General features: G+C 41.7%; 2 protein-coding genes across 3 annotated transcripts; one reads left to right on the top strand and one right to left on the bottom strand.

Moving 5' to 3' along the window:
* On the bottom strand, positions 1 to 24,391 carry LOC120862141 (cyclin-dependent kinase inhibitor 2A-like). 2 transcript variants are annotated; one of them, XM_040238261.1, is made up of 3 exons: positions 24,307 to 24,391; positions 2,788 to 3,094; positions 1 to 205 (listed from the first exon to the last, which is right to left on the bottom strand). In XM_040238261.1, exons 2-3 carry the CDS (start codon positions 3,089 to 3,091, stop codon positions 180 to 182), a joined length of 330 nt encoding a protein of 109 aa, XP_040094195.1. In that variant the 5' UTR covers positions 3,092 to 3,094; positions 24,307 to 24,391; the 3' UTR covers positions 1 to 179. The 2 variants fall into 2 exon arrangements, with proteins under 2 accessions (XP_040094195.1, XP_040094185.1); XM_040238251.1 differs by lacking the exon at positions 24,307 to 24,391 and adding an exon at positions 6,265 to 6,390.
* A 94-nt stretch (positions 24,392 to 24,485) lies between these two features.
* On the top strand, positions 24,486 to 27,794 carry LOC120865211. The gene is made up of 4 exons (XM_040242267.1): positions 24,486 to 24,520; positions 24,620 to 25,261; positions 26,629 to 26,721; positions 27,517 to 27,794. The coding sequence occupies exons 1-3, from the start codon at positions 24,486 to 24,488 to the stop codon at positions 26,690 to 26,692; spliced, it is 741 nt and encodes a 246-aa protein (XP_040098201.1). The 3' UTR covers positions 26,693 to 26,721; positions 27,517 to 27,794.
* The last annotated feature ends 52 nt before the right edge of the window (positions 27,795 to 27,846 follow it).

The following is a 27,846-nucleotide window of genomic DNA, read 5'->3' as shown; positions in this document are numbered from 1 at the left end:
AAAGCTTTATTTGATTCATGTCTGCTAAATCGCTTCAGTCTCGTCCGAGTCTTTGCGACCCCATGGACCGTAGCCCCCAGGCTACTCCAGGGAAGAATACTGGAGTTGGAGGGAACTGGCCTTAAGACAGCTGGGAAGAATTGGGCGTGGGTGATGTTCTTTCTCGTATTCCAATGATTTCAATAATTCTTTAGGTCCGAGCTGTCTGTAGATGGCAGAGAGAGAGAGAGAGAGAAAGACATGAGAAAACGGGTCAAAGACTGTAACGCCTCCCTCCTCCTCTCTGCCCCCACCCCCTACCCCCTCGGCAATGCTGACGCCTTGTCCAGGGTCTGTCTAGGGCGTTTGGACCTTCCCAGCCGCCGCGGCACTGACTAGCCTCCGGAATTTCGCAGCGCGTCCGCTGCCAGTCTGGGCCGCTCCGGGCTCCCCAGCCACTCCCGACGCGCCCGACGAGGGCAGGGAGACAGCGGTTGAACAGCCCGCGGGGTTGAGAGAACAAAGCGGGTCTATTACTAGTGCCAAGTTGTTTACCACACACAACTCCAGGCGACTGGGGGCGAAGGTGTCGCCGCCTTGCCCTTCGAACGTCCCCAGGTAGCTCTTGCAACTCAGAGCTATTCAGCGAACTGGCGTAAGCAGAGAGGTCAGGGTTGCTCGGGCTCAGGGGTGCTCTGTAGTATGAGAATCTTCGGTTCCAGTCCTATTGTCTTTTTTCCCAGACACCCCTTTCCCAAAGCGGCTAATAGCTCCCTAACGTTTCTAGAACAAAATCTGTGTATGTGTTTTAATATTTATTTATTTGGTGCCCAGGGTCTTAGCTATGACATGTGGAATATTTCATCTTCACCATGGCATGCGAACTCAGTTGTGGCAATATGGAATATAGTTCCCTGACCAGAGACGGTGTCTTGCATTGGGGAGTCTCAGCCAATGGGAGAGCAGGTTGATCTAACATCCTTTTTTGGATTTACTGGTCCACTACCTTATCTGGTCTCTACCCTTCTCTTTGATCTCTGTGTGCTTTCTCCATCTGGCCTTCCCATCTTCTCAACCTGCCACGTTCTTTTCGGAGTAAGTCTTTGCACTTGAGAGTTTCTCTGCCTCCAGTGGCTAATCTCTTCTCATAAGTCTGGTTCTCTGACCACTCTTAAGATAGCCTCGCCTCCTCTTCACACTTCACTCTTATCCACCACATTAGTTTTACAAACTCACTCTTCCAGATACACTGTTATGTTGCTTAAAAGTCTAGTTTCCCGGAATATAAGCTCAATGAGGGCAGGACTCCTGTTTTGTCTTGTTCATTTCTGTGACCGACCTAGACTGGGGCTGATCACACACTAGGAACTTTGAAAAAGATAAGAAAGAAGAAAGGGTAGGAAGAAGGGAACGAGGTAGGGAGAGGAAGGAGGGATCATCCGTACATGGGTTAAATATCTTAGGTTTGATTATTCATTTGCCTGTGGCCCAATTTGATCATCTAAATCCTTCTCCTCTTCAGCTCCTCCCAGTTCTTACTGCGCTCAACAGCCCTCTGATTGGCCCCTGATCCTTCTCTGGACTTCCCTGGTGGCTCGGACAGTAAAGCGTCTGCCGACTATGCGGGAGATCCGGGTTCAATCCTTGGGTCGGGAAGATCTCCTGGAGAAGGAAATGGCAATCCACTCCGGTTTTCTTGCCTGGAATGGAAATCCCATGAACAGAGGCCCCTGGTAGGCTACAGTCCATGGGGTCACAAAGAGTCGTACACGACTGAGAGACTTTACTTTCTTTTCACTTTCCTATCCCACTGCCTTAGGCAAGCTTCAATTTCAGGAGAGAGAGGGTAGCAGGCTAAAGATGTGCGTGCCTCTCTTACCCAAGGCGCAGCGCTCAAGACATCTCCCCAAAATCCAGAGCTACACTCCGTCCTCCTAAGCTCCCCTAGAGCATGAGGAGCCTAGTACCCCAGTTGTGAGCCGAAACAGGATAGGGTTCAGTCTCTTTGAAGTTATGGTTTACCTTAAATTTTCGTGTAATTTCGTATTGATATAATGCTTTAGATAGATAATTCTGTCTTCAGAAAACTAAGAGTAAAGTTGGTATTTTAGGCAGGTAGGAATGAGGTGGGGGAAAGGGGGCCAAGGGAAAAGAAGTTCTTGTGGTTGTAGGAAAAGGGAAAGGGGACCACATTCCCATCATAACAGAATGCTCAATCAAGGGAGGGAAAAGCTTAAGAGAGTGTGTCTCATAGAGTGCAGCAAATCCCAGTGCGCAGAGTTGGGGAGGTATCCGCTCCAGTTGCCCTCAGAAACCACTGGGGGAGCTCTGGAAAACACCGCATTTTGCAACAGTGTCGGGAATGACAGGTCTCTGCCAGATGATAACACGAGAAGCTGACTTTGGAAATCCCAGGGTGGTTCAGCGATCTTGGTAAACTAATGAGAAAACTGAGAGCCATCGAATGGATGTGGCTGCAGCTCATTTCCGGAAAGAGGGGCCACTCACTAGACCTGGAGCCTCCGGAGTGTTCAGTTCTCCTCAATCTAGTCTAGTTGTGCAGTGTGTTTAGGGGATGGAGGCCCGGGTTCTACGATGGGCTTTAACGTGCGGAAATTCATCTTGAGATATCCCCGTCCGCAGCCCTAACGTGGTGGCGCGATCGGAGACTGGGGTTGTCCCACGGGTTGGCAGGGTGAGCTAACATCAAATAGCCTCCTCTCCTGAGTCCAACTTTCTCTTCTGAAAAGTAAATGCTCTGGGAAGCGGAAGCTCTCTGAGTTCAAACTCGTGAATCCACCAGCTCACCTGCGGGACCTTCCGCGGAGTCCGCGCGGGCGTGCCTACCGCCTTCTGTGCCCTCTGCGGCCGCGCGCAGGTACCGGGTGACATCGCGGTGGCCCCGCTCCTCGGCCAGGTCCACGGGCAGGCGACCCCAGGCATCGCGCACATCCAGCCGCGCCCCGGCTCGGTGCAAGGCCACGAGCGTGTCAAGGAAGCCCTCCCGGGCGGCGTCGTGCACCGGCCGGGTGAGGGTGGCGGGGTCCGCGCAGTTGGGGTCCGCGCCGTGGAGCAGCAGCAGCTCGGCCACGCGGGCGCTGCCCATCATCATCACCTGCCAGAGAGAGCACAGTGGTCAGGACAGCTGGGGGAAGGGGCAGGATTAAAGAAACTACTTGTAGAACCCCTACTCCCTGCAGATGAGCTTACGATCCGCAAGAATCTAGTTACTTTTTTTTTTTTTTTCAGTTACCGACTCGCTTAGCCAGTTCTCCTACCTATTCCATTTTTTTTTTTCTGTACACACTGTTATATTCTCCAACATTTTGCGGGGTTCCAGCTACGAACAGAACACTACCAGAGTCATAGATAACAGCAAAAGGGTGAGGAACAAACTAACTTCTACTACAGCCTAATCTCCTGTATTTTATTTTGATATGAAATTATGCAAGGCCCAGAGACTTTGTATGGTTCACTGCTGTATGTCCAAACCCAGAACATGGTAATTGTTTAAAAGTAAAAATGAAAAAAAAAAAAAACTTAATTCTTGTAAAACGTTAAGCTACCCTTGATTTCCCTGAACGTTAAACTTCAATTTGAAGCATAAAATGAAAAAGTTTGTCTAACCAGTCCTAAAATTCCTTCTTCTGGTAAGCTAAATAATGTTCCCCAAAGATGTCCATTTCCTGATACTCAAAAGCTGTTAACATATTACCTTATGTGAAAAAAGGGACTTTGCAGATATGATTAAATTAAGGATTTTGTGGGCAATTAACCTGTATTGTCAGGGTGGGCACAATTTAATGACAAGTTTCCTTATAAAAAGATCACAGTCAGAGAAGATATAAGAATGGAAGCACAGGTCAGAGAGAAAATGCAGGGGCCAAGAGCCAAGGAATGTTGACTGTCACTAAATGTTGAGAGAGGCAAGGAAATGGAATCTTCCTTAGAACTCCCAAAGGGAATGCAACCTTGTGGACCCATTTTAGAATTCTGATTTACAGAACCATAAGATAATAAATTTATGTTGATACCAAATTTGTGGTAATTTGTTATAGCAGAAATAGGAAGACACCTTCCAAGATCACACTCTGAGACTTCATTAACGAGGAGGTGCTCACCTCATTTGGTTCCTAAATAATCTTTGATGATACAAGAGCATTACCAAAGAGGAATTTTGAAATACTGTCCACAATCACAGCAACTTTGCAATTTGAATGTTATACATTGGGTGGAAGTGATAGACAATTCTTTTTTAGGGTAACCATTATTTGGTTACATTAGCTACACTATATTGAGGAATTATTTATTTTTAGTTGAGTTCTGTATTAAACTTGAATTAATTTGTTCAAACCAAGGAATCTTAACAAGTTATACTATGCTTGTTGAGTTCTATCCTGGAGAAAGTGAAACTGATTTAATTTTCAAAAAAAAAAAAACAGAAAATTTAAGTGAACCAACTTGCAGCTACAAAAAGAAAAACTAACATAGTGCATTAGAAGAAAGAATTGTTTTAAAATAAAAACTGGGGAAATTTACACTATTGGATTTCTCATGGATTATGAATTAATTTCCAAAACAAAGGGGCCACACCCAAGGATACCATAATCTTTTGGAAACTCTACCGTAAGTGCCAGAGCTCATATATATATGTATGTCTCCTTCCATGCTTGTATATAATGCAGGTGAAAATATATTACATGAGTTGGATAAATGAAGTCCTTGGTCTTAGTAATTAAATTGGTTAAAGGTTTTATTATATGCTACAGTATTAAAGTATGAAAAGTAACATAATATTTAAATCATAGTAGCAATCCAAAGCAAAAAGAAAATCATTCAAATGAATATTTCTAGGGTACTTAAGTCAAATTGAAGATATAAATTTAATTTAGTCATTAAAATTTTTCTATAAGTATTTTTAAACACAAATTTGGTTAGGGTTCAAAACTAAAATCATATCCCTTTTGTCAATGCCCTTATCCTATTTAAAAATAATTTAAAATTAATTATCTAACTTTCTTTTTGTATTTAAACAATAAAGTCTAATATAACATCTTTCAGAACTAGAAGGCTGTAATGCCCAGTCTGCAAACTGCTGGCAAAACTTTAGAGATATCCAATTATGAATCATGCATGCATTTTTTAAAAAAAGAACTCATGTTTCTCTTCTACAACCATTCAACTTTTTTATCTCCAAATCTCTCCACATTTCAAATCCCAAATAATCTCAGATTTGAGGATATTTTATTTTTATTTTTGTATCTAAAAGTATATAAAATGTATCTGTTCTATGTAGCATAGTTTGAGGAAAGGACGATTCACTTGTGAAATCACTTGTTAAGTTCCAGGTTGAGTTACTTTTCCTTTGTCTTGTTATGCTGGAGTTTTTGCAGTGTACATTTCATATAAATATTATTTTTCAGAATCAGAAATCATTGTCGAAACCTGGAATAAAACTGGAGTGACGGCCAGGAAGAATTCATTTTTAGCCCCAGATTTAGGAAGTTAAGTGAAGGCAAAAAAAAAAACAAAACACAACAACTCATCCTCACACATACAAAACTGGAGTGGGGAGAGGAGAAGAGAAATGACATTTTTAAACTGAGGAACTGAAAACTTCCCAGGAAATTAATCTATACCAAGTAAGTTTAAAATGCCCCAAAAGGTAAAAGACACTCAAGTGGCAACTAAATTGGCAGCATTATTTCAGGCATAATTGCACTATTTTTTTTTTCATATACGTCTATTTCCTAAACAAGCATATACGTTCCTTGCTCGGTTAAAAAAAATAATAAACACGATATATGGTTGCTTCTGAATAATTTCAATCGACCTTTATTCCAACTTACACAGCAGTAGATTTCCACTGAAATCTCCCTCTCACCGCCCCTCCCCCCCAAAAAGAAGTCGATCAGCTCCATTCACAATTTTATAAGTTCGGGGGTAAGTGGTCCAGCACGTCTTACTGTCTTTATACTCGTACTCCAGACGTTCGTCAATTTCGCATATTGGTCTATATTAACACACATAGGTTCTCCCTTCTAGATCTTCACACCATTTTAGAGATCTGAACCCCACGCGCCTTCTCAGCCAACTCCGCGGCCGTCCTGAGCCCCTGAGAGTCGCCGAGAGGAGGTCTCCGATCCCGAACTCGGTCTGAAAAGTCTCCCCTCTACCAAGAAACGCTTACCTGGTTCCGACTCACTGGCGGACCTCGTCCTCCAAAGCCTCTCGCCATCCACCCACCCAGCCGCCCACCTTTCCGCGGCAGACCCGCTGACCCACCTGAATCGCGCTTCGGCCGTAACGGTTCGGCGCATTGGCCGACTCTCCCGCCTCGAGCAGCGCCCGTACCTCGTCAGCCCGGCCCCGCGCGGCGGCGGCGGCCAGCGAGTCAGCCGAGGTCTCCATGCTGCTCCGCAACGCTCGCCCCTCGCTCCCTCCCTTCCTCCCGCCTGCGTCGAGCGCGGGCGGCCCGCCCAGGCAGCTCCTGAGCAGCCCGCCCCTCCTCTTTCCTCCTCCGGGGCTGGCGGAAGCGGCCCCCTGACTCGGCCCCTCGACTCCCCCCGAGGAGTCTTTCCACCCGGGGAGCGCCCTCCACGCGCTCTTCCAGGAGGCGCCCTTTGCTCCTAACGAACAAGACGTCTATGAAGTCGCCCCCCGCCGGGCCTCCTCGGTCACAGGTCTGCCGCCCACGCGACCCGAGGCACCGGCCGGAAGCCGTCCGCTCCGGTAGCGCGGCGGGAACGCGAAAGGGGGGCGCCCTGGGACCTCCTCCCCGTCCCCCGCCCCGCGTCCTCGCGGCCGGTCTCCGCGCGCAGCGCGCCCCCACTCCCATCAGAGGCGCACGCGCGGCTCCGAGCGAGTTCACTCCAGCCAAGTGAAAATTCCTCGCGTATACACCCTAAGTGGCATGAGACAACTGCACAGGATTCCTAACTGCCAAGTTCGAACCAGTGTGTTTGGAGTCATAGGCAAAGTTATTGCTTCCTCTTTTAATCAGAAGAAACAGCCAGCTTGTCCTGGCGCCGAGAGCCCAGGATAGGTATCAGCCATTCCACCATAGGAGAGGACACACTCCCCCTCCAACGCTCAGCACCAGGTTTTCGAGCGCTGGCTCAATTATGCCAGAAATTCTAGCTCAAATGTCCCTTCTGGAGAACTGGCTCACGCGCCAGGCTGCTTCCCTCCCTCCACACACATGTAAAACGGATGTCGGGGGAGAGTTTCCTAGGCTTGCACAATGCCTGGTACTAGTGCCCAGTATACGGGCTGGCTCTGAGCAGATGAGGTCAGTTTAAAAGGGATGGTGGAGATTTCTACCTATAAGCAGATAGGAAAGTGGCAAGGGTATCCTTGGGCTTCGTAGGCTCTGTTCTCAATAATTCCTCCTACACCAGAAAACATGCTCATTGCGCTAGGGACAGGGCTGCATTCAGAGATGATTCAGAAAGCAGGCTCACACACTGTCTTGGTGCCACTTCTGTCCACCTTTCCTTCCTGTTAGAAAAACCTTACACTTTTCTTAGTTATAAAATGGAGGGGCACCTTACTTCCTAGGGCTGTTTTGAGTTTTAAATGAATTGATACACACATAAGCATTTAGAACAGTATCACACATCCTAAGCTAATGCCTATTAGCTCTTAACATCCATTTTGAAGATTTTCTTGCAATCTAGGAGACAGAGAAGGAAATGGTTTGGGTAGAATTATCAATATTACATATAAAAGGGCAGGCAAGAAAACCTTAATCACTGAAACAATGATGGACATCTTCCAATGACCAACATATTTAATGAAAAGTTAATGTTTAATCTGTCTGCTAGATAACCCAGCTCTGTTTTAAAAGTTATATTTCAATTCCTACTTGACTCCTCTTGAAGACCCATAATACTTGACTATACTTTCAGTGGCTGTTAGCTTAGGCAACACATGAGGTTTTAAATAATGACAATTAAAACACTTATGGGACGTCAAGTCCATTATAAAATCCACAATGCATCATGTGTTATTTATATTTTCCTCCAGGCACCTCTCAAGTAGGAGAGCAACAATGATGTGGAAATGTAAACATCTTCTAATGTTGCTTAAGGTATTGTATGATAGAGGAGGGGAAAACAGCAGTTGTGGTAATGAGATGGAGGGAACAGATTTACCTTGTAATATGTCTGGCTTTTTAGACTAATATCAAAATTAGTTCTCATCATTAAAATAATGGTTCTTAATCTTAGGGCAGGGAGAATAAGCTGTTGAAAGCTATATACCCTCTCCTCCAAAAATAAAATATGCAATTTTATTTAAAAAGTGTGTTCACTGGCACATGTAACTTTTAGGGAATTCAGAAATTCCTCTAAAATTCAACTATAGATTCCTACATCAGGAACTCTTTAAACTCTCATGCAATATATTGGACTGTTGATGAAGGAAACGGGTGCTCGAACAATATAAAAACATCCACTGGATGCATTATATATAGATATAGAGGTTGATTTTCTTCAAAAGCAGGTTTTAGACAGGTATGCACTAGCTCCAACACTTACAGTAGAGCTCGCTAAAGACTATGGCATCCTTGAGTGTGGCCCCTTTGTTCTAGAAATTGACCCCATACTTAGCCAGCAATCTTGTATAAATAGGTAACTAGTAATAATATGAAAGATTGCCTAGTTTTTCTTTTAAAGAACTACCAACCTCTCAACTTACTCATGTATATTAGATCAGACCTGAGGGGAAAAATCTCAGAAGAAATAAAATATAAAACCCAGGATCCTTGTGCTGGTTATGCTAGTCTCAGATCCCCCATGTGTAAAATGGAGTCATATTTTATGGATTGATAAAATAAGATGATACATGTCAAAGAGCTTTAAAAATTCTAAAGTTTGTTTGTTACTGTTACTACCCTTCTCAAAGTTCCTTCTCTTCCCTGAGAATGACATGGCCTTATTTAGGTTTGTGCTGTGTTGGCAGTTTTGAAAATCTACACTATGAAATAAAAATTTGTCTCAATTCTGATCTTTTTTTTTTTTTTTTTACGATTGCTCACCTCTAAAAATGAATGTTCATTCAACAAGCTCAGAGGTTAAGGGTAGAGCACTGAGTGTGGCAGGGGGGTGCGGGGAAGATAATAAATGTATGGGGCTTGAGTTAGAACGCCTGGGTTCAAACCTACACTTTTCATTTAATCGCTCTATAACAAAGTAACTTAATGTACTTGGAGCTCAGTTTTCTCATCTGTGTAACTGGGATAATAGTACTTGCCTCAAACAGTTGTTGTAGAGATTAAACGAAGTATTATATGTAATATGTGTAGAAGAGCAAAGAGAAGCAGAGGATGACACAAGAAAATGAAAACGGAACCAAGCTCGTTCTGTGGCTTAGGCAAAGTCTCCACGGATGCTGAAAGCTCATCTTAGTCTTAAAAAATGTGAGTATAAAGATATAAAAGTATAAAGATGTTCCAGGCAGAAGTGGATACAAAGAGGTTTGGGAAAACGGAAAGTAATTTACTGGGATGCATGTGAGAAGCTACCCACTCCAGTGTTCTTGCCTGGAGAATCCCAGGGACGGGGGAGCCTGGTGGGCTGCCGTCTATGGGGTCGCACAGAGTCGGACACGACTGAAGCGACTTAGCAGCAGCATGTGAGAAGCTGGAAAAGTAAACTCCTGAGAGAAAAGCCTGCAAAGGAGTCTGTTAAGTGCTGCTTACATGGATCAGAAGGAAAACCAAGAGTGAATGGGATGTCAAGGAAGTGGAGACACTGTGTAGGCCACTCTTTCACAGATTAGCTGCGATAGTTCAAGGCACGTGTGGTAAGAGAAGGCAGAAGGAAGGTGGAAGAGGCCTGAGCACACATGTGCCCTAAAGGAAGAGTACCAGGTGACAGGAAGAAGTGTTAGGAGAAGAAAAAGAGAGAGAGAAATTGAGGACACAAGCAAGATAGGGTATTTCTGGGGACCTGAGGCACCTAAAAAGTCAGAAAGAAATGGAGTACAAAGCACAGGGAGTGATCATAAATTTGATGCAGGAGATTCAGCTAGATGTGGGAAGGGAGAAAAGGTCAGGGCAGGAAGGAAGTTGAAACACTTCTGTGAACAAAGAAGCCTGGCTTGTTTACAGTGATGATAAGATGGTGGGTTAGGAAGTGAGAGTGGTGAAGATTTAGGATATCTGTTAGGAAGAAAGAGGGATGGGCTAAGACAGACCTAGAAACTGAGAAGCCTTTCCTTCAGCCTGGAGAACCCAGCTGAGGGTAAGTGACACTATCAGAGGAGTACGTGACTCTTTTATTTAAATTAAAGGAAGCCTTGTGATGATGGTGCTCCTGTGACCCTACAAATCAAAGAATAGTAATTCTAGATGTGAATATGAATTCAACACACCACCAGAAAGAGAAAGAAAGACATTTGAGAAGGTGTTAACAGTATTCTGAAATTAGGTTCCGGTTCTTACAAGCCCTGGCAGGATTCACAGGGTATGATATACATGATATGCACACACATCATTTGAAACCATTATTTTATCAGGAAAACAGAAGTTACTGGATATATAACTCTGACTTGGTGACAGGACTGTCTGACAACTGACAGTCTTGATTTCACTATCTGACATGTTTTTAAAATTTATTTTTAATTGGGGGATAATTGCTTTATAATACTGTATTGGTTTCTGCCATAGAACAACATGAATCAGCTATAGGTATACATATGTCCCCTCCCCTAGAACCTCCTTCCCACCTCCCACACCAAACCACCCCTCTAGGTCACAAAGCACCTGATTGGAGCCCCCTGTGTCATACAGCAAATTTTCACTGGCTACCTAATTTTACATATGGTAATCTATGTCTATGTAATGACATGCTTTTCCACTGTGAAACCTTTTGTGACTACTCTTAGCTTCAATGTCCACATCTTTAAAATGGACTCTATTTTGCTCTACCTTTCTATCTCATGAGCATGTTATATCAAGTGAGGCAATATACATGAAAGCATACATCTCTTTACTGTATTTAATATTAGTATTGTTATAAAAGAACCATTCAATATATAGCTTGAGGTTAAAAATAAAAAATATATAGAATACCTTTGGACAGAAACAAAGAAGCCTGTTAACTGGGGGGAGAAGAAAAGGGGTAAGAGGATAAGCATGTGACTTTCTTTTCATATTCTATGACTTATATTGTTGGAATTTTGTACTATATGCATATATTAACCATCTAAGTAAACAATATCTTTTATTAGACAAATAAAAGTTGTTTTTTGGAAAGCCATTATTCATAATGTTATTTGACAAAGATTGAGTTTGTACTATACATCAGGCACTTGGCATATAGTGGACACACTATAATTGTGGACACACAAAAAAGAAGGGTCCTTAGTCAAGAGGGTAAATTGGTAACAACCATCAACATGTTTGATTCTCTGGAGGAGAAAGGTGGTCTGGAATTGGGAGGTACCCTTTAAGGGAGTCTACATTCACGGCATAGGAGGAGGAAGACACACTCTGATCTGTGCATGTCAGTGTGCACACTGTAGTGTGGTAATACACTTCAGACCTGTATTATCAGGAAAAAGACGTTGTGTTTCAGGGCCTGGAGACGTTCCAATCATTAAGGTGATCTCCTTAGGAAAAAGCTTATCAGAGCCAGTATGCTCAGTTAACAGTACTTCTAGACATATCTGGGTTGAGCCTGAATAAATGGGCTCCAGGGTTGAATGAATGCAGATGGTGACTGCAGCCATGAAATTAAAAGATGCTTACTCCTTGGAAGGAAAGTTATGACCGAGCTAGACAGCATATCAAAAAGCAGAGACATTATTTTGCCAACAAAGGTCCGTCTAGTCAAGGCTATGATTTTTCCAGTGGTCATGTATGGATGTGAGAGTTGGACTGTGAAGAAGGCTGAGCGCCGAAGAATTGATGCTTTTGAACTGTGGTGTTGGAGAAGACTCTTGAGAGTCCCTTGGACTGCAAGGAGATCCAACCAGTCCACCCTAAAGGAGATCAGTCCTGGGTGTTCATTGGAAGGACTGATGTTGAAGCTGAAACTCCAATACTTTGGCCACCTCATGCGAAGAACTGACTCACTTGAAAAGACCCTGATGCTGGGAAAGATTGAAGGTAGGAGGAGAAGGGGACGACAGAGGTGAGATGGTTGGATGGCATCACCGACTCAGTGGACATGAGTTTGAGTAAACTCTTGGACAGGGAGGCCTGGTGTGCTGTGGCCCATGGGGTCGCAAAGAGTCAGACACGACTGAGCAACTGAACTGAACTGAACTGAAAGCAATGGAAGAATAATTTCAGGCACCCCTTTTAATATACAAAGAGATAGTAAAGTAAAGAAAAGCCCAGGCCTAGCTCCACCACCAACTTTATCATCTTGAGAAAGTAATACTTTATTCTGGTGTTGATATCTTCAAAGTGGGCACAATAACAGCTGTACCTCAAAAGAGACTTGTTCAGCCAAGAAAACTGCCCCTCAAAGTGCCCCCTGGGTAAGAATTCTAAGAGCTTAGTGTCCAAGCTTGGCATTTTAAATGAGAAAGAACCTTCTTGGGTGAAAAATGACAAAGAACACAAGGTTTTCCTTTAATTATTTATTTATTTTCCCACAGGGATAAAATGTAACTTTAGTAGAAGGGGAGATCTCTGAGAAATAAAGCAGATCTCTGTAACAGGTTAGTTAAAAATAGGGAATGTGCCCCCAGAAATTATATCTTTGGAAAATTTAAGATGGAGGCATGTTTTCTTCTCCCCCTCCCTTTTTAAAAACTATTCTCTAGTTAAATTCAATACAGCACAATTACTGAGTATCTGTTATGAATAGGGCACTCTTTCAGGGACTCTATGAATTTTCACTTGCACTCTGAATTATTGTAAAATTTATCTTCTTGCTCAAACAGGATGTGGGCAAAGAGCACAAAACACAAATTCTCTTTAACTTATTATAAACCTGATGCATAATTATAGATAAGTCCCAATTTCTCAGTCCTGGTTTCCAAAGTATTAATTGGGTGTAGAATCTGCAGTACCTATCATCATTTTCCCAAGATGGTTTTGAGGATACCTTGTAAGTATATGTTATACAGCAGCTGTCTTTTCCAAAGTGTGTGCAAAACACATGTGATTTTAGATCTATATAAGGAGTTTACTATTAAAACTATTTCTAGAGTGGACTCTTGTGATATGAGGACTCTATAAATCATGAAAATGATTAATCTCTAACTAAATTGTTTTGTAAATGTCTGTTTTTGTTTGTTGATAAGTTTCTTTTGTTGAATTACTTACGCTTATCTGTGGCTACTTAGCAAGCTGAAAAAACTAAAAGGTAGCACTGTATGTGTGTGTATGTGTCTCTCTTTTTATATATATAGTATGTGTATATATAAGTATATAATATGTATTTGTGTGCATACATGAATAATTTGTTTATATGCACAGAATATGGAATATTAGAATTAGCCTCATCCTGAGGGACAAAATAAGTAAAGCATATAATTAGAAGAGAGAGAAAGAAGGAAATAGAAACAAGAGAAAATTCATTCCAAATTGCCAAGAAAATCATAATGGCTACCATTATTGAACCCCAACTATGTGATAAGCATTAAGCAGCTTTAGATACATCATTTCTAACCCCACCACTATCCTGTGGGATAGAGAGTATTATCCTTCTTTCCTAAATCAGAAAAAAAGAAGCCCAGAGTGCTTAACTCACAATGCACAAGGAGATGCAGTTCCAGCTCAAGGGAGAGTCTGAGAGATGCACACTCTCCCCCTCGGTCTCCCTGCTGATTGATTTGTACAGTATGTAGTGGACAACTCAGCAGTGCTTTCTCTTCTTTGAGAACTGTGCCATCCAGCAGGTTGTGAATTCTAGACCAAGGTGACAGGATCTCCACTTTTGGGAATTACCATGCTTCTGTGTGATTATTCCTGGCTAATAATACACATGGTGACAGAAATTTGGATCTTGAAGTCCCCTCAAAGTCACTTAATCCAGTCCTCTCATTTTTTAATGACTTTTTCCTGATTATAGTTCACATATGCAAAAAAAGGTAAGAAATGAGCTTTATAAAGAAAATAAAAAATTATACTACAGAGAAACAAGTAAAACATTTTGAAATATTTCCTTCCTGTCCTTTATCCTTGCTCAGTTCTTGTGCATATAACACAGTTTTGAAATGAACTTTTCTTCTTACTCATTGTTAGAGCATTTTCCCAAATTCTCCAAAATCACTTTATAAACACTACATTTAATTTGCTGCAACATACTCTACTTGGGAGAAAATGTTTACCTACTGATGCCCCTGTTGTCAGATATTTAAGGTTTTTCAAAAGTTTTGCAATAAATAGTATTGCAGGTTTTTAAAGTGTAAGTCTTGTGACACATTAAAAAATTGTTTTTCAAAAAGTTACCCCTTTTATTTATAAATGGAGGGGTAATGCATCGCCATGGTTACTCAGCAAGTAAATGTTTCGTGCAGATCTTAAACCCAGTCCTCCTTCATGTTCTTTCTTGGGCCACAGCAACTTACTCTGACCGTGACAAATGTGGTTGGTGAGGATGACAACCACACCCTTAAATAATGATCTTGGAGAAGACACAAGTGCAACATGGGTAATGGAACAATCTTAGTTTTTATACTCAGGTAGCCCTCATCCTTCATTGACGAGTTCTGTGGACTTGAATAAATGACATAAACTTTCTGAGCCTCCATTTCCTTACCTCTCAAAGTGGGGAATAAAACATACCTCATAGGGTTATTATAAAGAATGTAGAATGTCAGATATAGAAAAATCCAGGTACACAGTAGGCTCTCAATAAATGGAACTTATTTTCTTTTTTTTTATAAAAAGGATATGACATTTACTATCATCTTATTCATTTAGGCCATCTGTCAATTTTTTTTTCTCATTACTGTATGTTCTGGCAGGTATCTGTGGATTGAACAAGCAAACTCCTTTCCAAAAGGTGTGATTAATTCTGTCTTCTTTGAATTCTAATCCCCTGAAAACAGAGCTTCTTTGTAATCATGTTGGCTGTATTATAATAAAAGTGCTTCCACAAAATCTTTCGTTAAATCATGGGAAGTAACAAAGGATTGTGTCCCTATGTTCATTCAGTGTTTCCTTTGCATTCATTGCCACCCACCACCATTCCTTGGATTGCAGTTCAAGTAGAAAGTACAATGGAGAAACTATAGGCAAAATTGTAAAGTTTACCTCCTCTAAGCTTCTATTCCCAACCTCCCTCTTTTTCCTCCTCGATGGGATAGATATTCTCCTTCCAAACATGAGTTGCTGTCTTAATTGCTAACCTTGAAGACATATAGTATTCCCCCATACCATATGCAGATTCTTGTATGTGCTAGTATCAACTTGAGAAAGTGACACTCACAGGGAAGTAACATTGTGTTTAGTTTTTACTCTTGGTGGAAGTTGAGTGTTCATGGTTGATCAATAGGGTTTAACGATGATACTCTAATTTCCAGTAGCCTAAAACTTGAGTATTCTAATACATCTATATTGAAGCTTTTCTCTTCAAAGGGAGACCTAGTTACCACCCTCCCCACAACTATCCTTTAAGAGCAGACTGTCTTCTTGGGGCTCTAGAGTCTAACTGTTATCTTCATTTTTTTTTTTTTCCTTTCCTGGACTTCTGAAAATTCTGAAGCCAAACTACCGTCTGATATTGTAAAAGATCATAATAAAATTTTCTGTGTTGGATCACTCTTCCTGGAGTCACATTCTTTACCCACTATGGGATTAAACCGCTCTGGAAGGAATCAATCAACTTCATGATCATATACATCAATTCTGAATAAATTATAAAATGCTTTCTATTCATGTTTTAGCACCTTTCACTTACACATTTAACATTCCCACTTATGCCTTTCCCTTGAGACTCTAGATTGAAGATATACTTTTATAGTTCTCTACCTTATGGTTAAGATAACTCTCAGACTTTATTTTTCAAAAAAAATGATAATGGGATATTTTTTATGTTTACTCTGCACTAATTTTATATACCTAAGTCAGTTTTGCCCAAGGAAGTATATTCAATATATTTTGTCTCTTTGATAGCCTACTAAACGTGAATAAGAATAGTTGGAAGTTATCTTCCAAGGCAGACATTTTGAAGGTTTTGAGGATCACTTTAACGTTTCTTCCCCATTTTCTGTCCACCATACACACTCACACACACTGCTGCTGCTAAGTCACTTCAGTCGTGTCCGACTCTGTGTGACCCCATAAATGTCAGCTCACACACACATGCTCAAATACACATACACACTCACACACACAACCCTATGCATGCACATTTTTTACCAAAGAACTTTTAGGAAAATCTCTGCAAAAACTATTGATTCAGATACACTGCAGCAATCTTTCTGAAGGAATCAAGAACCCATTATGTGTGTTCCCTCCAAAAATTATTATTTGGGGTTATTAAATTTTTTGATAAGTTAAAAGCAAGTTAATAACTTTTTTCAATTTTCTAAAACCAATTTAATTTCTTATTTTAGAAAACAGAGGTTCATGACTATTGTTAATACCTATTTAATAATTATGAATACTAGAAAAGTTTGGGATCACACTACAAAGGCCATCATGCAGGGATTCTTTAAAACTTTATACTGATTTTCTGCATAAACTTACCTGACACCTTGGAATACATCAGGAATTTGAATAAATATACATATGTTTATTATGATATGCATATTCTTTAAAACAGAGTTCAGGAATTCCTAGCTACTCTAAATAATTATAGTTAAGAAGGCATTTACTGTAAAAGTAAACTAATGTGCTTTTAAGGATGTAGTTTAATTAGGCACTTTAATAAAAACTGACAAATGTATGTGACGGATTGAAAGTTTACAATGCCTCTTTACATATGCTATTTGTACTAGCTCTTACTGGATGAGTACTAGAGGGTACCACCTCAGGTTTACAGATGAGAAAATGGAAGCACTGAGAGTTTTAAGTATTAGTCCTAATATCACACAGCTAGTAAGTAAAAGAAATGGAATCTAATCACAGACCACATATTCCAAGAAGTGACATTTCTACTTGGTGCTTCAACTGATCCTTATGCTGGTTGCATAGGTTTCCTAGTTATTGATCTTAAATTGAAGTGGAAGTGAGTAATTTAATTTATAAGGAAGTTTTGAGTTAGTTTTATGCTGGGCAAGATACAAATTTCTAAAACAAGTTAATCTTCTTGTTTTATAATGAGATTCAATAGCTTTTAGAGCCTAGAAGGGACTTCAGTTATTAAACTGCCTTATTTTTCAGAACTTTTTCATTCACCTAATCAATATATATTTGCTAGAATATATGTAGCTGATGCTGAATAAAATGTAGATCCAAGAGAGTTAAGCAATTTACAAAATAACTAACTATAAGAGATGGAACTGAAACTATATGTCTAGTTATATATAACATATATATATATAATTATATATTTTATATATATATATATAAAACATGTATATATATATATAAAACATGTATTCACTCAAGAGGCAGTTATAAAGGGCTAAGTTAGGGCATTTAGTGCAAGAAGCACACCTAGTTGAATTTGGCATGTTACTAGTCAATGACTTTTGACAGACCATTTGCAACCCAGTCTATGAAATAAGAGAATAAAACCCCTAAAACAAAAGGAAAATGTGACAATTAAATGAAATAATATAAGTTGATGTGCTCTATTACTGTTAATAATCTCCTCATAATTATTTTGAGAGAAAAGAGAAAGCAAACTTGACCATATACTTTTAGAAGAAAGTTTTAACAAGTTTCTTTTCAAAAATTGTGTTACATAAAATAAATTCAGTTTCAACTATTCAGTATGTAAATCGAATGGAGTAAAATTCAAAGTGTTCATGTTGCATGTACATGTAACAATTATTTCAGAGTTAAAATATACTGCTAGTTCTATAGGCTGGTAAAGATTTGCAACTGGGGGGATACCCTGTTTTGGGATAGTTGCTGTTTCTTTAAATTGGGTGAAAGAGTTGTACAATTGCTGAGTCAGATGATCTGGCAGCCAGAGAGATTCAGAGCAAGAAAATGGTGGCACTCAAAAAAAGAAAGTAAAACGTAAGTTCCCCCCAATAAACCAGCAAACTAATAGGTGTAACATTAGAAAAATGTAGTTTAAAAGCAGAAAAATTATGACTATAATTGGGAAAGCATAATATTGTAGTTTTACCTATAATTGCAAATTCTTTTAAAGCTTACACTATTTGTAAATATATTTTCTCCTCACCAATGTGTTTTTACAGACACAAAGACCCATCATTTTGTCTATAAGTGCTTTATTCTGTTATGGGTACATTTTACTGTAATTTGCCTTGATCGTAAATAAATATAATTTAAACCTGTAAAATACTTCTATGTTTTCTTTTCTTTCTCTTACATGATTTTAGTGTGTTATGTTTACTGCTTGGTTTCTGATTTGGAAAATAAAATAAAATGAAAAAAAATCCCATATTACTTATTACTCTATCTAGCACTATCCATCCTCTGTAAACAACCGTAAGTATATATAGTGCTTCAAAAAGATATCATTAATGTCTTTTGTGGAAATTTTCTGTCTGGTGCTACAAGCTTTAATGCACAAGTATATCCTATTACATTCTTTGCCCTCAAATGTGTTCTGATTGTAGAGACCTGGCATCTAAGAGATGATCTTTTCCAAGTCACATGGAGAATCACATAATACTAATAAAGGGTCCCCTTCATTTGGTAAAATAGCTCCTCCAATGATTTATTCAGATTCTCAATGTCCTACCTGGGACCCAAAGTGTGATTCTAAAGTTTTAAATCTTATCTAAAAGTCTGAATTTCAATTTAATAGTAAATAATCAAAAATAAGTTAAAAAAAAACCCCAATGTTGGTCATATTTGTCCCAAGGAGCTATCTCTTAACAGAATCCCCCTCAAATGCTTTAAAATGCAGGTTATTGGGACTCCACAGCAAATCTGCTCAGTTAGATATTCTGAGAGTAAATTCCAGAAATATGTATTTTAAAGAGCAGTCCAGGTAATGATGCTGCTGATAACTTCGCCTTACTTCTTTAACTTCACTGATTATTCTCATGATTAATTTAAGAAAAGACATATTGATTTACACCACTCTGATGGCATAGCTTTGTTAGTTTCAATTTGTTTAAGAGATTACATATCTTTGTTCATACAGTGCTGAACCTCCACAATCTGCAAAACTTTCCTTCCTTGAGAAAAAAACACCTTTGGCTGTGCAACCATTTAAATAAATTCTGAGATTTTCTTTTTAAAGGTAAAGGGGGAAACTGAGAGGGAAACTGAGAGCTAGTTGAAGAAGAATTAAAAAGTCATTTGTAATAAAAATTTAAAAATCAACTTATTCTTTCCCAAAGGACCTCTGAGGCACTGTAATTTTCAATCTTGTAGTTGACACTTTAATTCTTCCTTTCTATTACTTCTTTCTGATTATGTAGTCCTGCCCAACTGCAACAATCACTCCAGTTTTTATGCAAACTGCACTGACAAGCAGAGATTATCTTTGATCCTTCTTTCTTTAAAAAGCAAATGTTATTGACATATAGTAAGTTCAACAATTGTCAATGCACATGGGATTGCTGAACAAACTTTGAAAGACCATGAATTAGGATTCGGAGCCTCTGCGGAGGCCCCCAGTTGGTGGGCATTTTCTAAGGTAGAGTAGTCTTTAAAAAGAGCTCCTTTTTCCTACTAAACAAAATATTTATTACTAAGGTTGTCTCCATCAGTTGGCTTGCTGACACAGAAGTTGATCTTATTTTCAAACTTACTTTTTTTTTCATTCTGATAAATATCTTTTTAATGTTTTAACGTAGGAGAAAAGTTTTCAAATACGAGGAAAGCTTCAGTATAAGAAGAAACCTACTGCGAGACCGTATCACTGGAATATTACGGACCGTTCTTTATACCACCTTGCATCCCAGACAGAGAAATAAAGAAACCCAGGCCTGTCAACACTCTGGTCGCCCCCTAGCCTGGAAGGTAAAGAAATAGTCGCCAAAACTTGGAAGTGCACCTCGGAATGAACCTGTCCCATCTCGCTCCCACTCTTGCGGGTTTGGGGGGGGGGAGGCCTAGTCAATTTCAAGCTGGAGAGGTGACCCAGAGATGTCCCTTGTCATACTTTCTCCCCTCTGAAAGCCACGAAGCCCACTCAGACTCCACTTGCCCTCACGCCTCTCTCACCTCTGTCAGCCCGCGTCCTGCTCTGCGTTTAACCCTTGCTCTGCTCTGTTACTTTGATGAAATATTACATGCGGAAATCGCTGTGGTGAGGAGGAGCGAGGCCCAGGGAAGGCTAAAAGTAGAAAGGGCGCGTTCGCGGAGTTGGGTGATAAATGGGTCAGCGTCTAGCTCTGGCTGCAGGGTCCTACCCCAGCGGCCAACAACATCCGAAGCATCTCTAAGAATTGATTCGGTGGGGATATGAGTCAAGGAGGGTGGCTGGGGTTGAGAAGCGAAGGGGCCGGTTCAGAGCAACTTCGAGTCTCACTTCCTTCTAGACCTCACGTTGAGGTCCTGGCAACAACCGTGGCGACCCCAGCCTAGCTTTGGGAAGTGGCAAACCCCACTTTGAAGTCGTCTAGAGAGGACTTGGGAGAAGGGATCCGGAGTCGGAGGCAAGTGCTAGAACCGGAGAGGCCTAACACCCAGGCGCCTTGGAAACAGGTAGAGCCACCCATTTATCAGTTATTTAAAAACGAACTACTTTGTGAATAGGGACAGCGTGTCCTAGAGTCAGAACCCTTGCAGACTCTCTCCAGACCTTAAAGTCACCTTCTTATATAGAATATTTGTGCAACAGAATACTTTCCTCATCCTTTCTAAGTAAGGTCTTAGTTCACTGTAATATAGGAAAATAAGGTTTTTATCTTTTCTTTCTTTTTTAACTGGTGATGGTCATAGCACTTTGGAAAACTCAAAAGTATAATGAAAAAATAAAAGACCACCAACCATCTTGAGGAAGCCACTATAAATATTTTGTTACTGTGTGTGTGTGTGGAGAGAGAGAAGCAAGAATAAGAATTGTTTACTGTTACTGCTTTAAATCTTGCTTTTAAAAAATCACTTAATTTTATAATGTAATAATTTTACATTCTATTAAATATTCTTAAAAAACACGATTGCCTATAATGATCCAGATCTGAAATATTTCAGACCTAATTCCAGAGTATAATTCAAAATAATTTAACAATGTGATTGCTAAAATTTTAGGCAATTTTCAATTTCTTGTTACTATTTATTTGTATCAATTTTTGTCAGAATTTTTCTTTCCTTAAGATGATGCCTACTTGTAGAAAAGCTAAATAAAATTGTATGGGTATTTAGAAGCTCTTGATATACAATGTGAAAAATGTTCTTGCCGGTGAGGTGTTTACGAAAGTGCATTAATCTTCAGTCAGTAAACAGACACAGTATTCATCATCAGGTACGTGAAAATCAGAATCTAGAGAGCTGTAGGTTTTTTTTTTTTTAAGCTATTCAATATTAGAATTTTATGTTTAGAAAATGAAACTATACCCATTGTTTACATAATTTAAACTACAGAAAGAAAACACCACTAAAACTTTTTATCAGGCTGGATTTTGGAGCAGAGAGGATTCTCTGGCCTAGAGTGTTTCAGGATGGAGTAGGGCAAATGAGGTTGTTATGCTTTTCAAAAAGGACTAAAGGTTTTAGAAGCAAAAACAGTGGGCCAAATGTTCAGCCTTCCTTGAAGAAAGTATTTTTTGAGATGATATAGATCACTTTATTATCAGGAGTCACTCGCATGTTGGGAAAATGGTTTAGCTTAACTCTATCATGGTAGTTACTAGTGATAAACTAATACGTAATTAGCAGACCTGTAAAATATTGTGGATGCAGACAGCAACAGGCTGTGTTGAGAACGGATAAACTAATACGTAATTAGCAGACCTGTAAAATATTGTGGATGCAGACAGCAACAGGCTGTGTTGAGAATGGACATTTTAAAATTCGAGTCCCCAAAGAAGTAAATGAATATTGTCTTATTTCTGATAGCTAAAGATCATGTACACATTGGGAATAATGGTTTAAGCTAACTGTATAGTGCTTACCGTGAGAGAACACTGTGCCGTTAAAGGAGGGGAAAACCCCTAAGAGTTCCCAAATAGCAGTAAACAAATAAATATTTAATTTCAGAAAAGTATGACTATTTTATAAATACACCAAGGTAGAGGTAACAAGTCAATTAGTGTAATTCATCAGGCATATATGGATAAGAAACTAGTAACATGAAATTTTATTATATACAGTTTCCAGTCATATAAAAAAGTCATAATGAATATATTTGCAAAACTATAAAACTATGTTAAACTAACAATACCATACAGGTCAGCATTAATGTTAAATAATTCATACAAGTTATATTTTTAGCCCTGTGGCTCTCAAGGAATTGTATGAGTCCCAACATAATTACCATCCACATATATTGTTAAATCAGCACAACCGTAGACATAATATATATAATTGTGAAATATAGAATTACATGCCATTTATAATGAATACTTCCAGATGTTTTTTATATATGTGTAAAATTTCATATACGAAGTTGGAGAATTGCACATATTTTCAAAATGTTCTATTTTATCTAAGCCATGTGTTCTGACATCAGATATTTGCTGAAAATTGGGCTTTTCATATGATCAATGCATTTTTAAATAGCTTTCATTCCTGAAAATTGACTTATACTTAATAATAAGAAATAAATGGCTATTTTCAATGAACCTATCATTTTTATATTTTAACTCTTTATACAACAAATATATTATAAAATGAATATTTCTCTAACTTAAAATAATCACAATATTATCCTATGTACTCCTAAAATAGAAATCAAGTAATTACAGTGTTTACATAGGTTAAAAATTTCTACCTCGTTACTATAGGTTTTTGGATGCAACTTAATAATTTAATAAAATAGCTTTATAGAGAGAATAAAATTAAAAATGATATTAAAAAACATATCATAGTGGCTAAATGCTTGCTGGTACAGATAAAGCACCATTTAAAAAATGGGATTCTGTTAGTGTTTTAAAATGAACTGAAATCAAATCCAGCAACACCCTTTGAAATTTTTTACAAGCTACTTCTACTAATGCTCAAAAATAACTGAACTTACAATAAAAATATGAAAAAGCAAATGTGTACTTTCCCTATCAATTGTTTGTGGATTTTCGCCAATAGAATTGAGACACCTAATTAAACACGGATAGTGTTAACAGTTTTACAGTTACATGTCAAAAAATCTACTAACGTTAACATAAAAAAATTAATTCCCCCCTATGCTGGCCTTTGCTTTTTTCAAAACACATATTCCCAGGGAAATAACGCCACAAGGAAGGCCACAAAAATGAAGCCTCACTAAATTGTTTTTGGATTTTTCATCCTGGTTCTAATTAGGACTCTCTATATTGTAACTATATATATATTTTTCAACTATTCTGGTCATAGGAAATTACATCGACTGTGTAAAGAATTATCTGATGTGAGGACACAACTACCTAGATTTCTGTTTTTCAAGAAGTAGGCCTCATTTTGGGCCTTTTAGTTGGGGCCTGAGATGATTAAAATATGATCGATGTCATCCCTGGGCTCCACACTGTAGTTCTGGCTTCTTCTAAACATGTGGGCATTGTCCCGACTCCTTTAGATAACACCAGGCCGCTAAAAAAAATCTCCATCTCACTACCAAAGTCAATCTCTCCTTTGACTTGAAAAAGCAAGTGATTGCTCCTCTTAGAAGTTACTGATCCTGCGATCAATATTACTATTTCGAGAGTAATAGTAATATTTGAGGGCGTGAGCCCCCACCCTCAAACCTCCTCCACTACTGCAAGGAGAAAGGGTGGACCCAGCAGGAAGAAAAAAGGCGGCCTCCAGAAATCTAAGACCGTTAGTAATACTTTCCTTCAGGGCACAATAAAGTGCTTTTGAAATACACCTTGTGTGTGGATGTGTGTTTGTTTATTGATTCCCAGTCAGGAGTGACTGACTTCTAGAGTAGGTTTAGAATCTCCCGGTTTCCCCCAGAGTTTCAGAACTTAAGGAGGTTGTGTGAAGGGGGCTCCGGGCTCAACATGCTGGGAGCACTGCACCTCGGAGAAATTGTAACCCGTATGGGGAGAAAGTGGAAGGAGCCTCCAACCCCCGTAACAGCCTCCTCCAACCTCTTCCGAGGTGACTTATCTGTGCAATAGATTACATCAAACAAAATCACCCAAGGGCTGACTGCGCCCCGGGATTTTCGAGGCCTTTCCTACCTGGTCTAGGATGCGGTTGCTGCGCTCTGCGCTGCCTCCTCACTAGCATCAGCACGAGGGCCACAGCGGCCAGCACACTCGGCGCTGCCCACTCACCCGCTGGCCGCGCGATGTGCACCGTGACTCGTGGTGGGCCGCCCGCGCGCGGAATCCTCACTGTAATCGAGAGCCGGCGCACCATGTTCTCGCCGCCTCGGAGCTCGGCGACCGCTGCGCCGCCTTTTGACTTCAGAGGTAGGCAGCTCGGCGCCCGCCCCCCGAGGATCGCAAACTGAGACCCACGCGCAGTAGCCCGCCCATCCCCGCCCCGCAGGCGCGCCCCCGCCCGGGCCGGCGCGCGCTCGATCGCCCCCAACCTCCTGGGAGCCCAGAGCCATTCTGCGCTCAGCGCGCGCGGGAAAGGCGGGCTGAGGCGCCGGGCGGCGCGCGCGCGGGAGGCTAGCTTCCTAGGTTCCTCTCTCGCCCGCGCACCTCTCCTTTCCCGCCTTGTCCACACTGCCCCCCTCCCCTACCCCGCCACCTTCCCACCCAGCGCGCGGGAGCGCCACGCGGTGACAGCTCCGGGTCCTGACGCCACAACGCATCTCCAGGCAGCCCGCCCCCCTCGCAACATCCGTCACCTGACCCGGCCATATCAGGAACCGCCACGGTCCGGCTCGCGTCCCTGCTTCCCTGACCTCCTTCCTTTATTCCTCGCGCCCCTCGCTGGGGTGGGGGGCCCTCCCTTTCTTCAAACCGGATTATTTAAAAAACAAAAAGAAAAAAAAAAAAACCCGCAAAGTCATCTCCTGGCTCTATCCGCCATTCAGGAGGCTGGATGTCAGTTTTTGAAAGAAATGGCGCTACGCTCCACTTCTAGATTTGGGAAACCAGCGGAATTAAAGGAAACTGCTGCGACATCTGGACACTGCGTGGCGCTGGCGCCGCTGGAGCGGCGGGCCCCGCGCCGGACCAGGTAGGCGGAGCCGAACCCCAACTCCCGCTGGGTCGGGGCGCCCCTTCCCCTCCCAGCTCCACGCGCTGCGGAGGGTTCTGGGCTAGGCCAAGAGTCCATTCACCAGGCAATTTTATTTTCGGTTTTGACATCCCGCTCAGCGAAGCATCTGAGCGAACGCTTCTTCCTCTTTCCTCCTCCCGCCGTGTCCCCTCCCCCACGGCTGATCCCCGCTCTCCGGGTGTCCCTGCGTCCACCGGTCCTTCCTCCCGCAGCCTTACCCCCCTCCTCCCTCCGGCCCCACGCTCGGACACGCTTCCCTCTCGCTGCCCGACTCCCCAGCATGGTCCCTCTTCTCTCTCCTCGCCTCCCTCCCTCCCCCCTCTTTTCTTACACATCACTGATCCTTTCTTTCTGGACACCCCCCCAACCCCCTCCCTGTGCTGCTGTGGTCCACCCGGCACAGGAAAGCGGGGGAAGGAAAGGAAAGAGCCGCATAAAGGAGGTGGGGGGGCGGGGGAGGTTGAGTCGAGGACACCGAGGCGGCCTGGGGATACTCAAGAGCCAGTTCCGGAGCGCAGTCGGACTGGTCCCGGCTCCCGGGCTAGAAAGAGCTTTGACGCGGGCTCGCCGGCTCCCCGAAAGACAGTGGTCCAGCCCAGGACGCCGCTTGCAGGCGGGCGGCGCTGACCCGATGTCCCCAGCTCCTCGGCTCCGAAGTCGGTTTCGATCGGCCCAGAGCCTCGCGGGCTGGAGGCGCGGCCTGGCCGCTCGGCGTGGAAGAGAGGGTGTGGGACTAGGCCCAGCCTTCGGAGCCTGAAAGGTGGATCACATTGAAGTGGCTTCTTTTTTTTGCTTGTGCCCGAGCCTAGTGGCCGAGCTGCAGAAGTGGATCCCTAGTGAGACAGCCGACAGATCCTCTGGAGCAAACGCCGAGCTCTTCACTATTGGAGGAGGCAAGTGGGACTCGGATGGTGCGAGCCACCGTACTGTAACGGTGAGGCCAGGTCCAGCTGCACTCGGGCTGCTTCCACTCCCCATCCCTCACTTCCGCACAGGACGCAGCCTCCTGACTGGCCAGTTGAAGTGAGACTCAGGGGCCAGGCTTAAATGTTTTTGTTTAGTCGCTAAGTCACGTCTGACTCTTTGAAATTCCGTGGACTGGAGTCTGCCAAGCTCCTCTGTCTATGGGATTTATGAGGCAGGAATACTGTAGAGGGTTACCGTTTCCATCGCCTGGGGATCTTCCCGACGCAGGGATCGAACCGGTGTCGCCTTCGTCTCCTGCACTGGCAGGAGTATTTTTTAGGATTGAGCCACCAGGGAAGCCCCAGGCTCAAATAACCACTGTAAATAAATTACAAATGCACCTCTCCTCTCTCCTGTAGGACTCCCTCAGACTTTCCCGACCATCCAGGCTCCATGCTGAGGCTGCTTGCCACTCTTGTGTGACAGAATGAATGTGCATTCCTCTTCACAAGGTTAGCTCCTTCTTCTTCACATCTCTTCTCAGGTATCCGCCCTCAGAGACTCTTCCTCTAGGCACTGTATATATATATATATATATATATATATATATATTTCCCTACAGTGCTTACCCTACAGAAGTTAACATAAGTAATTATTTGTCTCTCAGTATGCAACCTCCATGGAAGGTGGATCTTGCTCTGTTTTGCACTATGCCCATGATCCCCTCCTTCACCTCCCCCCACCAAAAAAAAAAAAAACAATTTCGTAGGAGAGATGGGCTTGTAAAAACTTACAATTATAATGAGGGAATTTCGTTTTATGGAAAACAGAGGAGGGGTACTTTAGGAGATGGGGGATAAGAGAGAGAATCCTGGAGGAGAAATATTGCCCAATTGCAGCTTGAGTGAGTGAGTGAGAGTCGCTCAGTCGTGTCCGACTCTCTACGACCCTATAGACTACACAGTCCATGGAATTCTCCAGGCCAGAATACTGGAGTGGGTAGCCTTTCCCTTCTCCAGGGGATCTTCCCAACCCAGCGATCGAACCCAGGTCTCCCGCATTACAGGCGGATTCTTTACCAGCTGAGCTGTCAGGGAAGCCCAATTGCAGCTTAGTATCATTTAAGAACCCTGGAGATGTGGAAGAGTGAACCCAGGTAGTGTTATTAGCTGTGTCAGTAAACTATGGTGCGTGAGGATGAGAAGACCTGTATTACACATTTCTGTATTATCATTTCTTGAAATTATTAGTCAGGGTTCTCTAGAGAGACAGAATCAAATGTGTGTGTTTCTATGATTTGTTTTAAGGAATTGGCTTACCCCAGTTGTGGGGGCTGGCAAAACTTGAAGTCTGCGTGACAAATAGGCAGGCTGGAGACCCAGAGAAGAGTTGATATTGCAGTTTTGAGTTAGAAAGCAGCAGCCTGGAGACTGAATTCTTTCTTCTTTGGGCAACCTCTCTTTCACTTAAGGCCTTCAACTAACTGGATGAGGCCTACACACAGTATGGAGAATAATCTGCTTTACTTAATTTAAAGTCTATGGATTTAAATGTTAATTATATATTAAAAATAGCTTTATAGCAATATCTTGACTGGTGTTTGGCCAAACAACTGGATACCATAGCCTTGCCAAGCT

This window comes from Oryx dammah, unplaced genomic scaffold (genome assembly GCF_014754425.2).
Source record: "Oryx dammah isolate SB20612 unplaced genomic scaffold, SCBI_Odam_1.1 HiC_scaffold_1, whole genome shotgun sequence".
In the NCBI taxonomy this organism is placed as follows: Eukaryota; Metazoa; Chordata; class Mammalia; order Artiodactyla; family Bovidae; genus Oryx; species Oryx dammah.
Note: the sequence above shows the minus strand (reverse complement) of the source record. Positions and strands in the feature narration are given on the sequence as shown.